We start from the raw sequence: 15,686 nt of genomic DNA on the forward strand, positions 1-15,686 counted from the left end.
GGGCAAGAGAAGAAAGTATGTAGACTCTTGAAGAGCTTGTATGGTTTGAAACAATCTCCCCGTGCATGGTATCACAAGTTTGATACATTCATGAGGTCTCAAGGATACAAAAGAAGTAATTCTGATCACTGTTTGTATATCAAAACGGCAAGTGATGGATCTCTTCTATTGCTGATTTTGTATGTTGATGACATGCTTATTGCGGGTAAAAATGTCACGGAGTTGGATACATTACAGCAAAGCTTAAAGACTCGCTTTGACATGAAGGATCTTGGTGATGCTAATCATATTTTGGGCATGCGTATCTCTCGAGATAGAACCAACAGGCGTCTGTATCTATCTCAACGAGACTATGTTAATAAGGTGCTACATCGTTTTCATATGGATGGGGGAAAGGCACTTGGTACTCCGCTGCCTCCATATGTAAAACTGACTGCACATGACTGCCCAAACACAGATGATATGCGGGCTGAAATGGCCAAGATTCCTTATGCATCAGCCGTTGGCAGTTTGATGTATGCTATGGTTGCTACACGTCCGGACATTGCATTTGCGGTGGGAGTAGTAAGCAGGTACATGAGCAATCCTGGCAAAAAGCATTGGGAAGCAGTGAAGTGTATCTTGAGATACTTGAAAGGCACTAAAGACTTGTGCATTTGTTTTGGGAAGAGTGAGACATCTGTGCATGGCTTTACAGATGCAGATTTTGTTGGACATCCAGATTGCAGGAAGTCTACCTCTGGATATGTGTTTACATTCACAGGAGGTGCAGTTTCTTGGATTTCTAGACTGCAAAAATGTGTTGCTTTGTCTACCAGTGAGGCTGAGTATGTGGCTGCCACTGAGGCATGCAAAGAAGCTTTGTGGCTCATGCGTTTGGTAGAAGAGCTTGGCATTAAGTCACCGGTTCCTGTGCTACACTGTGATAGTCAGAGTGCTATTATGCTTGCAAGGAATCCTGTTTTTCATGCCAAGACAAAGCACATAGAGGTGAAGTATCATTTTATCAGGAGTGTGCTTGATGACAAGAGCATTACACTTGTCAAGGTGCACACAGATGACAATCCTGCAGATCTTTTGACCAAGAGTCTTCCAGCAGAGCGGTTTGCATATTGCCGACAGATGATGGGTGTTGGATGAGTAAGTGCATGATCAGCTGATGTATCATAGTTAGTTGATTCTTTGATCTCCCAAGGTACATTGCCTTTAGGTGGGAGGTTGTTAGGGAATAAAGGCCTAAGTGCCTTGTATTTACTAACTTATAAGTTAAAAGACTTATAAGTGAGGGGGCCCAAGTGTGAATGGCCCCCTAGTCACTTACTCATATACTCAAATATGAAGCCCAAAAGAACAATAGCGTGGTTTTTCCCAAAAAAATCCAACGAGCTCTCTCTCTCTCTCACGTTTTCTCTGCGTGTGCTCTTTCTGCGCCAATCTCCTCTTCTCCTTCACTCTCATTGCATAGGACAGCAAGTGGGCTCTCTCTCCTGCTCCCCCACAAGCTATCTAAACCGTAATCATTCTGTAGGAAGGGAAGCCAAACTGAGCAATCTGCATTGTGAATAATCTCTAGGAAGAGGAAAGGCCAAACCAATATGTCTGCGCCGTCTTGCCTGTATCTCTTGCCTCCAATATTCGAGTGTCACCCAAAACAAAATCCGCGCCAACAACGCCATCGAACCGTATCTCGATGTGGCTCTCAATGTGAATGAGCTGGGAGGCCTATTGCCCAAGTCGGGGGGATAAGTCTGTTGTAAGGTTACCGAGGGTGAGTGTAAGCAACTCCGAAGGTAGCAATCCAAATGATCAGGAGTGTAGAAGAGCAACTGCACTTCCATCCAAGCCAAGCTCCGGGTGACTCCGGATGTAGTCACGGGATGCCTAATCTCCCGCATCTTGCGACTAAACTCTCCAAGAGAGTCCAAAAAGCAATGAAGTCCGACTCCAATCTGTAGATGTAAGCAATGAACCTGTCCAAGAAGAGATCCAAGATCCTCTATCTAAGTCCATGTAGATGCTCCTTTGTAGGCAAGTGATCTGATGTTACGAGGTCGAGTGGCAAGTGTCTGTCCACCCAAGATGGTCGTGTCTTCTCTGGAAATGTCAAAATACCATATGCCATGAGCATGGCCAAATCTCGTGTGAACTCCTCTAATGAGTGCATAGGTGTGTCCATAGCAAACCACAAGTCACCACCCCCTCAGGAGTGCGCAACCACCGAATGATGGCTGGAATGAATGGATCTCCTGAGTCCCAAGGACCGTACGCCCGTAGATGATCAAGCCAATGTCGAAGATACCGTGTACTGTAGCAGTCACTAAGAGACCGCATGGACCACCATCGGATGGTGTCCCGGCAGGAGGTAACCTTTCCTCTAGACTGCTTGTCCACCCAAAAATGCAACTACCAGGTGATGAAAACGCTGCTGTCCAGCAATTTTCAGCGTGCTCGTACGCTCCCAGCAAGGTCCGGAGCGGTGCAAAGGGTGTGGGGAGGTTATCGAAATGAAGAGGAGTGTCGCCGGCAAAGCACCGGATGCTGATCCGGGTAGGAGGGGGCAAGATCCAAGATAAGCGTGGCCAAGCGTTGTCCTTCTCTTGCTGAAAACGCTCCTGTGAACGCTGGTCTGCCGTGCCAAAAGCTGAAAACGTCTTCCTCTACTTCTAGTTCAAAAACGCTGATGCTCCTGCCCTGCACTTGCTGAAAACGCTGGTGTTTTCTTGCAGGACAGCTCCACAAAAAAATGCAGGTACAGCAGCCCTGAAAACGCAGCTCTACCCAAAACGGAGGTGCTGGCTGAAAACGCAGTTGGAAGAGGAGGGGGTTCTCGCAATAGAGGCCAGCGCTGTGTGTGTGGAAGAGAGAGAGAGAGAGAGAGAGAGATGGTGGTGTAGGGGAAGAGGGGGCGATCAGCCCCCCTGACTACCAGAGCATGAGACTTGTACAATGCCAGATGATATCTATGTATATATGAGTAGTGGGTACCCCCCCCCCCCCCCCCGGTCTCATATATATAAGTACCCAAGAGGAGGTCGAGCAATGCAAATGAATGCCCCACGACCCAGTATAATAAGTGAGTAGGGCTGTCACACAATGATGACGTGGCAACACTGTCCGGACACGCACACACAACAAAACACGTTGGCAGGCTGACTTGGCAGATTGTACGTAAACCCAGATTTTGTGATGGCTGATGTTGACCTTTTGAATGGACCCAGATTCTGGCCACCATGGATGTGTGCGTTAATAAATCTACACCAACACACTTTTGTGACGAGGAGGGCTATGATATAGTCCCGATCCAGATGGTATTTATCAAAACGATCAAGGAGCACTAAGTCTTCTCTGATCACTACTATGATGCCACAGATGAGTTGGAAGAAGAAACAATTACAACGGAAGAATCAGACTCGGAAAAGAGCACGTAAAAGCCAAACTTCTACTCAAGGGAGGGGAAGAAATGTTTTCCGAGTTTCCAAACCAACAATGAAGACGCCAACAAAGGTATCGTAGGAAACGGGAAGTACAGAAAGAATGATCACTCGCACACGACAGTGTTGGAGTGCAGGAATCTATGGACATGATTACAATATGGGATTAGTAAATCCGACATCAATGAGATCTGGGATAGATCTAGGTGCGGTTGCTAAATATGTTGCCAAGAATCATGCTCCTAGATCAGAACCGAATCTGTGGACGTGATCACGATATGGGATTAGTCAATCCGACATCAGCGAGATCTGGGATAGATCTAGGTGCGGTTGCTAAATATGTTGCCACGAATCATGCTCCTAGATCAGAACCGAATCTATGGACGTGATCACGATATGGGATTAGTTAATCATAATCAATGAGGTCCGGAGCAGATCTAAATGCGATTGCTAAATACGTCACCAAGAATCATGTCATTTGAATGTGATGTGATGTGGCTGTCGTCTTTGTACAAGTGCTCGACTTGTGTCGTCTAGTGCGTCAGTACTTAAAAGTCAGTGTCTACTGAATTGGTTTATGGCTTATGTCTAATTTTGCAGGCGTAATCGAGGGCGATTACAATTTTTTCAAGAGGGGGGGTATGTCACAAAATGATGACATGGCAACACTGTCCGGAAACACACACATAGGGCATATGACCCAACCTACGGCAGAAGTGCCATGTGACAGCAGTACGGACTCTCGCAAAACACGTTGGCAGGCTGACGTGGTAGACTCAGATTTTGCGATATCTGATCACGTGGCAACCTGTACGGATTTCCACAATTTGCGCTGGTGCTTTTTGACAGATTTTGAGGACCAACTGCTTTTGGAACTCTTTGCTTTTGAGTTTAATTGCTTGTTGGGCTCTGCTTTTGGCATCCCTTATAAGAATAAAAAGGGCCCAAGGGCTTCACTCCTTAGAGCATCTGGACGTGGAGTCTAAGAGCCGCGGGAGTTGTATTTTGATCAAGCATTAGTATAAAATAAAAACCGAAAGGGGCGCCAATCTTTGGGGCCAATCTCTATGGCCACGGAACTACGCTGGGCCTTGTCGACCAAATTGAATTGTGATTTTAAAGTTGTGAAGTATTTTAAGTAATTCTTTCGTGTGTCGTGTTGAATTCCCGACTCGGGGGTGACCAAGACTGTGACAAGGGCGTTTAGACAAAAGAGAAGGTGGCCCAAAAGTGGGCGGCCGGACAATGCAGCCTAAATACATATGCTATGGGTTGCCAGCCCGGAGGCACACGAGTCGTACATGCATGCCCTAGACCTGTGAAGCAGCAGAGTGGTGTAACTCTTAACAGTTTTTGCATTAGATTGCACAAAGTCTGGTACAATGGTTCTACATGCTTAAAGGCTTGACAATGACAATGACGATGCTTGCGGTAAATGCTGAGACGCTATGGATGTTGATGGGAAACTGCAAATGCCGCGAGGCTAAGGGATGCTCTGCTATCGTCGATGATGACGGTGGCTGAAAACAGAAAAACGCGACTATATGGCTGGCTGAAAACTGAGAACGCTGGTATGGCTGTGGCGGGGAATGCGACCGCGACGAGGCTATGGGCTGTCCGCTGAGGTAGTGCTGCGGAACGCGTTGAGGCTGAAGCAAAACACTGATGCTGCTGAAAATGTTGTAGAGCTCATGCAAAAACACCAAAGGCTGATACAAAAACGTTGGTGCTGCCGGTACATCAGGTGCTCGATACTGTTGGTACTGAGAGGCAACTTCAATGCTCCGGTTGCCATAACACTTCCTAGGCTGTCCTAAACCTTAGAAATAGGAGTTATAGCTTGTCCACATGCACATAGGGTTAGACGTGCACATGAAAAAACACCAAGGCATGGGGTGCTTGTTCTAGGTACTATAGTGTGGTAGTTATCACGGGACGTGCACCACGTGCCAACAGAAAAAAACAGATTGAACAACTTTAAGCACTTCAAATAACAACTGAACAGAAAGAGATGCACGACATGAGACGGAGAGTAGCGGAGTTCCACCCCAAGAGAGCACTGGCCCCAAACCTTGGCCCCCCTTTCGGTATTTCTTCATATTACTTGAACTCGATACAATGCAAGTACTCACGCTCTACACCTTCACCCAAAAGAGTGCGAGAGAATGAGCTCTCTGCCCTTGAAAATTAGTTACATGAAAAGCTTCAAACTCAAAAGCATTTGGTCCCAGAAAGCATCTTGCCCAAAAGCTATCAGCACAAACTGTGCAAATCCGTATAGGTCTGCCACGTTAGCATGTCAACGCAAACTTGGCACCCCTTTCGATAATTCTTTATATTACTTGAACTCGGTACAATGTCGTTACTCACGCTCTACACAATAATCCGGAAGAGTGCCAGAGAATGATCCCTCTGCACATATTTAAAAAGACCCTTGGCCTTGAAAAACGGTTACATAAAAAGCTTCAAACTCAAAAGCATCTAGTCCCAGAAAGCATCTTGCCCAAAAGCTGTCAGTACAAACTGTGGAAATCTGTACACGTCTGCCTCGTCAACATGTCAACGCAAAACCCGAAAATCCGTACACGTCTACCACATCATCACTGCCATGTCATCAGTTGGCTGCGCATTCTTTTGAGTGTGTGTCCTACTTTATTTGAAGGGCTTTAGGTTCCTTAGGCCCCATCGGACGGGGTCCCATAAGTTGGTGGGAACTCTTCTTTAAAAATAGGCTAGTCGGCAATACTCTGTAAGTTGGTAAAACTTCTTCTGCTTCTTCACTTAAGATTTAGGCTCCTCGGCCAGGATCTACAAGTTGGCTCCGTCCTTCAGTGGCTTGACGAGTCAGCAGTTTGCGACAGTAGTAGGTACTAACTTTTGCCTTGAGAGAAGTCTAGGTCGAGCAAGTGGATGGGAAACCCCACGACTTATGATTCATGCTAATGTCACTTATGAATGAATTAATAATTCACTAATAAGAGGTGCTTCATACGCAGATACTACCTAGGCTTGGATATTGATGCTAGAATATGCGAACACTCCCAATGCCTACACCTAGCAGACACTAGTTGTGCTCATGTGCAATCAGAGGGTATGCAACTATTCTAAAGTGCCTGCGAACACGCTCACAAGGGTGCCAAAACACTTCCTAGGCTCTCCTAAACCCTAGCAATAGGAGTTACAACTTGTCCAAATGCACATAGGATAAGATGTGTTGAAACCGGCCCGTAGACTTACTAAAGGGCGGTAAACTTTAGCTTTCACCCGTAAATAAACGGTCTAACTTTCCCTGTACTTTATGACACAAAGTAATTTCATAAATAAACCTGTAACTGGAATTCACCACTTCAAAACCATTCACGACTTGGCAGCTAGAGTGCTCCCAAGTAGACAAAGACACCCTATTGGGCCCAAAGGTTTGGCCCCAAAGGTTGGTGCCCCTTTCGGTATTTCTTTGTTCTTATTGCACTTGAGAAAACCTGTAAGCTTCTACAAGTTGTCCAACATTTATCGGGCTGAAATTCCTCTACTCTAGCCCAGTACAAGACTCCACAGACAAAAACCCAAGTAAACGGTGGTTTCCCACACACTTTCGAGAACTTTTATAACCCTGGCGAGAAATTACAGCACGCTGAATTCTCTGTTTTGGCCTTTAAAATGCACCAAAACACTTGTAGGACATTTCCCTAGCTTCCCCAATGCTCTTCGGACCTTTAGGCATCAAAAGTGACAGAAACCATATACCTTCACCAAAATTACAGCAAGCTGTAATTCTTTGTTTTGTGCTCGATCTCTCATGTGGGTAGCCCTCAAGCTGCACACTGTAGGGTTGCCCTTTATTTAGGCGAGACGCGAGAACTCTCCCTAAGTCGTCCTGTTAGCGCGTGTATCTGCTTTGAATCGGTGATTAGCTTATTCGGTACCTGTGCAAGAGGCTCCTGCCTCAACAATCAAGTATAGAATCCCCACAACTCTACATCACAAATATGTATTCAAAAGGGAAAAGAGATGCACGAGACGGAATTATCGTGCTACATAAAACAAAGAAGAAGCCATTAATATTGTGATCACGTGCACCCACTACTCACCCACACACTGTAGTCACAATAGTAAAAACAGCTCAGATCAGCCCCAAATCGATTTGGGCGCCCCCTCTTTACCGAGGTGACCTCCAGACCTGCCAACTGTCCACTTTGCCCATTTGGTTTAATTCCCTAGTATTCACCCACTTATGAAGTCTCATCGTGGGGCCTAAATGACTCTAACTGAGCCTAGCCATCCTTTTACTAGTCACATTTCAATGTCAGTCAGCCCAATCATCTCGTGGCTATGGACAACGGCCGTTTCACACTAGCCACGCAATGTCCGAGCATTTGTGATTTCAAAAAGAGGGGTCTCAAAAATTAAATTAAAATTAAGGAAAAGAAACCAACAAATAAAGTTGGTGTTTTGTCACAGTCTCGTAATGTGCATGTGACTTCCCCCCCTTTTTATGGTGAGGTATTGGTACCAAGTTGCATGGCTTTCTTGTAGTCCACCAACAACTCTGGGTAATCTTCGTCAACCTACACTACCTCATGCATTCCTTGATCCTTTAACTTGAGATAAAGGACTGTACTTCTCAAAACGAAACCCAGATGTTCTTTTATTGTGTTATAGAAGGTCGTCTCCTTAAAAGTTGCTCACATCCACCATGCCCAATTCTCAAGATCCCAGAAGTGATCTTTAAGCATATTTAACCTCTCAAAAATCTTCTAAATAGCAGAATTGACAAATAAGAGTGACCTTTCAACACAAAAGCATTGTAGTCTACCCTAGGCTTCGTTGGTATGCTCTAAACATGCAAGAAATGTGTATGTAGGAAGCAAGCTCTCATGCACCTGTCTCGGTCAAACCTTAGCAATCCATTGAGACAAACTATACCAATATAGAACCATCACTACCGGCATCACAAACATAACTCCAACTGTTTACCTGCGATCTGAAGAGCTATGCTTCAATTCTCTTTCTGGTGAAGGTCGGTGTGGCAAGTCGACAACATCTTGGGCAAGAGGCTTATGCATCGAGAGGGGAGTATCTGCTTGCTCATCATCTGCTGCAGTTGCAGGTGCGGGAACTGCTGAGGACAGTTGTGTGGCAGAGGTTGTGGAGCCCTCCGAGGGAAAGAGATCTCTTTTTGTATCAGATGCAGATTTGAGAGACACCCCTTCACCTGCAGACGCTGCAATGGGTGCACCATGTAATGGGGGTATTACGCTGCCAGGACCTGCTGCGATTACATGTGAAGGAGGTGAGGAAGAAGTTGTTAGGGACAGAGATGAAGACAATGCATCGTAGGCTAGTTGGATCCATGCATCATAGAGCCGATGTCGCTGCTCAAGGCGAGAAATGGCCTCTGCTTGATGGCGCTGCTGGTAAGCTTCCTCTTCCACCACCTCCTTGCGCATTTCTTGCAGAGCTTCAAAGATACTGGCAGGAACGCCAGTAGGGCGTGGCTGCCGGCCTAGCTCATCACGCCGCACAGCCAGGTTGCTGTTCACTCTGCCAATGGTGGAAAGAGCCCACTCTAACTGTGAAAATGAGGGGCGAGGAGGCAGGGCTTTCTGCAGCCTCCGCATCTCCATGAGCTCGGGACCCATTTCACCTGTAGCTCTCAAGAAGAGTAGCGCTATTACAAAAAGAAGGGACGAGTACCTGCTTTCGTCATCGCCCGCACTGATGGGTGAATTACAGAAACAGTTGTGTATGCGAGTCGATCGAGATGAATGAGAGGCTGCGCGAGGGATGGGCAGACACACGTCCGGATCTGCCAGGACATCAACCAAGTGCTAGAGGCGTTTCCCTTTGTTCAGACTTCGAGGGCCTCTTGGCTGCCACCATGGACATTGGGCATTGAGATGGGATATGAGGTGAAGCAAGAGCACGCACAGAGTACAAAAGTGCATTTGAATTTTGGACGTCCACGTGTTTAGAACTAGAAAAAGTCTTCTCGTGATTCCAATTTCCAAGTGTGGTTGCAAACATTCCAGGATGGCAATAAGTCTCGTAGAGTCTGTTTTGAAAGCATATTGAGTGATTAGATGAGTGAGTGCACTGCTCTAAGCACCACAATCGATCAAAGAGTTAGCTTAAAACTTGTGAAATCCTTCACTTTTCATGGGATAGAATCGTTGTAAAAGGATATCCGTTGTATTCTTACACAAATCCATATGATCTTTTCTACTAGCCCTAACATGAGAATGATGCAGCTTTGTGTGTTTGGTGCAAGGATGGACATTGGTTCCTTGCAGCCTCTAATGCATTTTGATCACCATGCAAGACTTTAGTGGCAAACTATTGCTCTACACCCAAGTCCATCATACTCTTTTCAAGACATAACACATCTAAGAAGCTATAAATGTTATAGACGGAGACGTGGATAAACCTGCCAAATACATAAAATAGCATGCATACCAGAGGAAAATCGCACATACACACATGTATGTTATCATGATCATCTACAAAACACGCTCGGATGCATGTGCACATGATTATTGTCATAGCACATGAATAGAGGGAGGAAGAGAGCAAGGAAACACGTGCATACACACCTCTTGGATCGGAGTGCTATGCATACTGCAGAAAGAAGAGAAGAGAGGAGAGAAGGAGAGAAATACAGAGAATTGGGTACAATCTCCCCTCGTGCAAAAGTGAGCATTTTCTTCTTGCATGTATGTTTTATAGATTTCGTCAATGCTTTAAATGATTACAATTATTCACATGAACACAAAAAGAGCTATTACCCGTAAAGAGCTCACATTAATAAGATGTTCATTGTTAAGTGATCCAATAATTCTTATTGCTTTCCACTTGTCCACTCTACAATAAATAGATATTAAAACATAATTTAATCTCATTATATACCTCGTCGTTAAGGAAGCAACTACCCTCAATTACTATGTTTTTAATCTGCAAATCATACTTGTCAAAAATAGTGATTAACTTTTTGTGTCAAAAATATCATGTATCAAAAGAGAATCTCATAAACTTAAACAAAATAATTTAATATGCATTTGGCCATCCATGTATTACATTTTTAGTGTCCCATACCACTAAAACAAGAAAACAAATTGTATCATATCATGAGGCATCAATATATCGTTGGTCACAATCCTCGTTCAATAATCAAATTCCATTAATTCCAAGTCCAAATCCATAAATATTGCCAACATTAAATCCTCATAAATCAACTCCAAAACCTTATAATTTAAATCATTTCCATCATATACCCGAATGAACAAAATCATACTAGTAGTAGTGGCAACCAGCCACTTCAGCATGATTTTGTAATTTGTGTTTCTTAAATCAACAAATCGACACCAACTAGGGATGGTGTTTTGAACAAGTGAATCTACAATGATACTCTCTAAATTGGCAGATTTGCACTTATGGACTACATTGGAAAATCTACAATCGTGTTGCCTAAACCTACGGATCTACACTTTTACTACTAAAAATTGATGAATCAACATTTATTGTCGTGCTGCAAAATCAACAAATCTGCGTTAGAAGAAGCTGTGTTGCTTAAATTGGTGAATTGACACCATCATCAAATTGTATAGTGTCAAAACCGACATTTGTGTACTTGTTGTGACGAACGATCTAGCTATGGTATAATCTTTAGTGCGTAAATACAGCTTGTTTAACACAAACATTGCGTAGGTTTGAGTAATATAATACTTATAGGTTGTTGTCAGTTATTTTGAATCAAATTAGCCCTTGTGATTAGCTATATAACTTAACGACCAATTGCTTCAACGGTAGTTCTATTCAATTCAAGTAAGAGCCAATGTTTAAAGAGGTGGTTTGCATCATAGCTCATAAGACCATGTGGATAAGGAAAAGATAGAAACATAAACTTTGCATTAGATTCACATATAGTCAAAAATTGACATTAGAGAATTTCTCTTACTATCTAGTACCAATCATAGTGTAATTAGTGAAAGTCTTTTCTTTACTTTATTTAGAAGGACTTCAAATGGATCCAATCTGTATATTTTTCTGTTCTTGCTTGACATTGTATTTATAAATTTGAAAACACGATTGACGCCAACAACATCATTGCATTAAGTTTAATGTTTATGAAAGTCCTAAAACTAAGCTATTTAAAAAAATGTAATGGTTGTGTATCACAAAATTATCAATTTCATTAAAGTATTTTAGTAGGTCAATCTTGGAATCTTTGTTGAAATTAAATATTTACCATTGTCAACTAGTCTTGCTTGGAGGGCCTTTCTATATAACATCTATAGAATACAATAGGACATGCAAATTGACATTTTGTAACTAGCACTGAAGGAAACAAGAGCATGACTAATTTGGCAAGGGCGGCACTACGCGAAAGGTATATACATTTGAAATAATGTTTATGGGAGGAGACAAAGATAAGTGCATCAATTATTTGAGAATATAGGGATAATTACAATTGAGATTATATCCAAGCGAGGTTGTCTACTGATGAATGTTTTTTTCTAGTATACGTGCTACATGTAAATTCTTGCAAACAAAAAGTATTTCAAAAAGAAAATTTTCATCGAATGGTTTGTAGCATAGAAGGTGGATGTTGACTGTGTTTTGCCTTTCTTCTTTTGTAGTTATTATGAGTACAAAGGAATGAGGACAGCGATACATGTAACCTCACCTTCTTTGTTTTGTGTTATGGCATCGACAAAGCATGTTGCACCGTTTGTCACACAGATTGTCAAGTCGGTGTTTTCAATGATGATGCAGCACACGCCAATTACGATCAAATCTAGCTCGTTGAGGGTCTAGGAGCCACTACTGAAGGACATTTATGTTACCCCCGTTCGTCTTTATTTCAACTTTTGTAATGTCAGTTTGATTGTACAACTTATTCAAGGCCAGGTTGTTATAGTATTGGAAGTCTCATCTGTGAGTACAAATTATTGGAGTAGTGTTGTTGATGTAGTCATGCATATGTGCTTCATCTATAATCCATGCACCCAAGTACAATTGATCTCATCTACAGCTGGTTTTCTTTCATGAATAATGGTCAAGAACTGAAGCAATTCAGAGTCCGCTGCATGTCTTACAGAGCATGACATCCTATAGAAAGTTGCATGTAGTAGACAACGGACCGAGCTTGTTATATGGCATATGTTACAAAGCTCCCCTATGTGACTACAAACTGGGGGTAGTTGGGCAAGATCACCGAGCAAGGGAACACATTTGTTGTTGAAGGGATCTGCGAATGTATTGCTTGTTATGTTGACATTTTGTCTTACGATAAGGTAAAAATTTGTTTGGATTAACATGGATAGCTCCTCTATAATTATAATATATGCCTTTATAACATGGATAGCTTCTCTATAATTATAATATATGCCCCTTTTTTGTCCAAATATCACTCATCGCTATCATGAATAGAGAGGGGTTACTGTTAATTCGTCGTTGGTATCTTAAACTGGTAATGTTTTTAGATGCAATGTTGCTAAGTCTTGTTGTTCCTACTCCGACGGCAAAGCACCCAACAATAATACAAAAGTGAGGACAATAGGAATGTCTATTTCATTTGTCTGTCAATCTCATTTATCACTATATATGTGAGGTATGCTGCCATGCAGGAGGGGCATATTTCTAGATTGTGAGCAAAGATGTCAGATTGCATGCTCCAATCTTTATGCAATGCAGTAATTTTAAACCATGACCTAGCATACAGAGGGTAAGCTAGTTTCAAGTTGGTTGCAATTTGCTCCCTAGCTTATTGATACTTGGACTGTAATCTTCTAGGTCTTGAGAACTTCATAGTGACGCCTAGTACGAGAGAAACGAGGACATATATAGTATGATATCAATTATTTCGACACCTAGTATGGTATCAATTATTTAGAGCTAAAGTAAAGATGCACAAGGTGAATTCACTATTGTGATACACCATATGCATTCAATACTGTAATACATCACATGTGTTGGCTAGCAACCGTATGTAAAGAGTTGTGTGTGTAACTAACATGTGGAAAGATCGACATCAAGTGTATAGTCTTGAAAACGAGATCCAAATAAACCGAAGCAAAGGAAGTAATGCAAAAAATTCTAAAACAAGCAAATAGATAAAGCATAAATGACCTGCAATAATGAATGAGGTGCTTTACTAACCTGCAATGTTATACTACTACTTTTTGATTGTCCAATCTACAGGACGATTGTTGGGTCGAGCTACCAAAAAACAATGTGAATAGTTAAACATATCATCTTGCAATGAAACGTCATAGATTGAAAGTGAAAAGTATACATTGCACGTCATACAGAGGTGCCATACAAAAGTATGGTGGAGAGTTGGCACTGTGGTCTCTCCAAAAAATTATAAGAAACAGAAGCCGTGCCCTGCCCCGTAGCATTTATGTGTTGCGCCAAGCAAATGCATGCGTGTGGGAAATTGGATGCAGATAGCAAACTTTGCAGTGTTGTCGAGTTGGAGTCACGCTTGTGCAATTGGAACGTGTAGTGTTGTGAATATATGTCCTCCCTGACATACACAAAACACGCAGATGTAACTTTATGCTCTATTTCCTCTGAACAGTATTACCTTCTGTGTGTGTGTGTGTATTGTAAGATGCTTCGGTCAACAATTATGTATCCTTGCCATAGAGACAGTATACTCAAGCTCACCAACAAATGTAAAAGATCTACTGATTCCTTTGACAATGATCTCATTTTCAAGAGCAATAGATTTGATTTCTTATTGAGCGTCTACTTTTGAAATTTTGTTAGTCCTGTGCTTTGAGCAGTAACAAGCAAAAAACAACTCTAAGGATTCATCAATTTTGGGCCTCCAATAACCACTTTCCGCGTGCAGGGGGACGCAATAGCCATCCATTAGAAACTAATATCTCTAGTCAAAACATGCAACTTGAAGGCTCTCAAGGTGCGATCCCTCCAAAAGATGCATAAGTCAGTGCTTACAACAGAGGTACTAGTAGTTCTGTTAATGATGCAATTGAGGTGGCAGCATGAAGCCTCTGAGAAATCTAGCCCTTTTTTGCATACAACCAGATTCCATATGTTCAGTCCGATCGATGTTGCCACCGCCACCCCATGCGGCCAACTCTCCTTCTCAAGCCCTGGCGTCCCTCCAATCCACCGCAGCACCCCAGCCAACCCCTCTGTCCATACAACCCTCCTCAAATTTTTGCCAATGTAATGGATCTTATGCTAAGACAGTAAGAGATGCAAAGAAAGCCGACTCATCTCTACAAGAAAACCGAGAGAAGGTGCAACATCATGAGGAATGTATTTGCAGAATAGGACGCTTGGCACCCAATATATATGATATATTGAGTGTATAACTAAATAAAATAAATTTTGAATCTTGAGGTTGCAAAATGCATTCGACAATAGACAAACTATGTACAATCCTCTTAACGTTGAAATTGGTTCCACACTCAGACAATATATTAACAACAGTATGCCTTGTGCTATGGAATGTTAAGTAGTTGTTGGTGATAATTGCACTCGATGTGTTCGGCATACTATATTTGCTATATTGGGTTTCTACCTCAACTACCTATTGCACAAAAGACCTTTGAGAAGATGTGAATAGATTATCACTGCCCACCCTGGAGTAGCTTTCCCCAAGGGAAAATGAGGGTTTGTGTTGGCTATAATACCAAATCGATGTATGTCATCCTGTAGCCATCTGAACTTGATCCGATAGCTGCTGCATACATGGACCTTTGCTCATAGGATCCGCGAATGAATCATGGTTATTAGCAAGAGAAGCTCTTTACAAGCCGCAATATTGGCTATATTGTCTATAGAGTTTCTGCATCCTACCCAATTGTTGAATCGGCAGCAGTGAACTGCTCCTAGAGGCTAATATGTGATGACATATTGGTATGCTTGTCTCCAAAAATGCCATTACTCCGCAGTCCGTGTTCATAAGCTTCTCCATCATTAAATCTCTTTGTGCGGAAAAAAGAATTAGCTTCTGCTTCTGCTCATTGACTATTCTTTTGATCCTGATCAACAGCGTAGGCACCTGCATGATTTACTATTTGACTTCCATTGGAATGTTGTTGCATCTCCTTGGAGCTACACATTAACCAACTCCCACGGACACCATATTCTTCATTGAATTGGTCATGATAGATGTTTTTGTTGTCTGCAAATCGTTTCGAAATGCTTACCTCATCAAATTTTCAGATAGGCTATCAACAGAGTTGGACGAGGAGTGCGATTGAAGCCAACGGCTCATCA

At 42.6% G+C, this 15,686-nt stretch overlaps 1 protein-coding gene across 3 annotated transcripts in view; it reads right to left on the reverse strand.

Moving 5' to 3' along the window:
• LOC147463140 (uncharacterized) overlaps nucleotides 1-9,272 on the reverse strand; it is a 75,161-nt gene extending 65,889 nt beyond the window's left edge. For 2 of the 3 annotated variants that reach the window (XM_086487446.1, XM_086487454.1), the window contains exon 1: nucleotides 8,406-9,272. In XM_086487446.1, the coding sequence (XP_086343572.1) occupies nucleotides 8,406-9,070 (665 nt within the window). In that variant the 5' untranslated portion in view covers nucleotides 9,071-9,272. The remainder of the gene's footprint in view (nucleotides 1-8,405) is intronic. The other variant, XM_086487463.1, reaches the window with a different exon arrangement.
• Nucleotides 9,273-15,686: the final 6,414 nt, after the last annotated feature.

This window comes from Adiantum capillus-veneris, chromosome 2, assembly GCF_014529385.1.
Source record: "Adiantum capillus-veneris isolate H3 chromosome 2, ASM1452938v2, whole genome shotgun sequence".
Taxonomy (NCBI): domain Eukaryota; kingdom Viridiplantae; phylum Streptophyta; class Polypodiopsida; order Polypodiales; family Pteridaceae; genus Adiantum; species Adiantum capillus-veneris.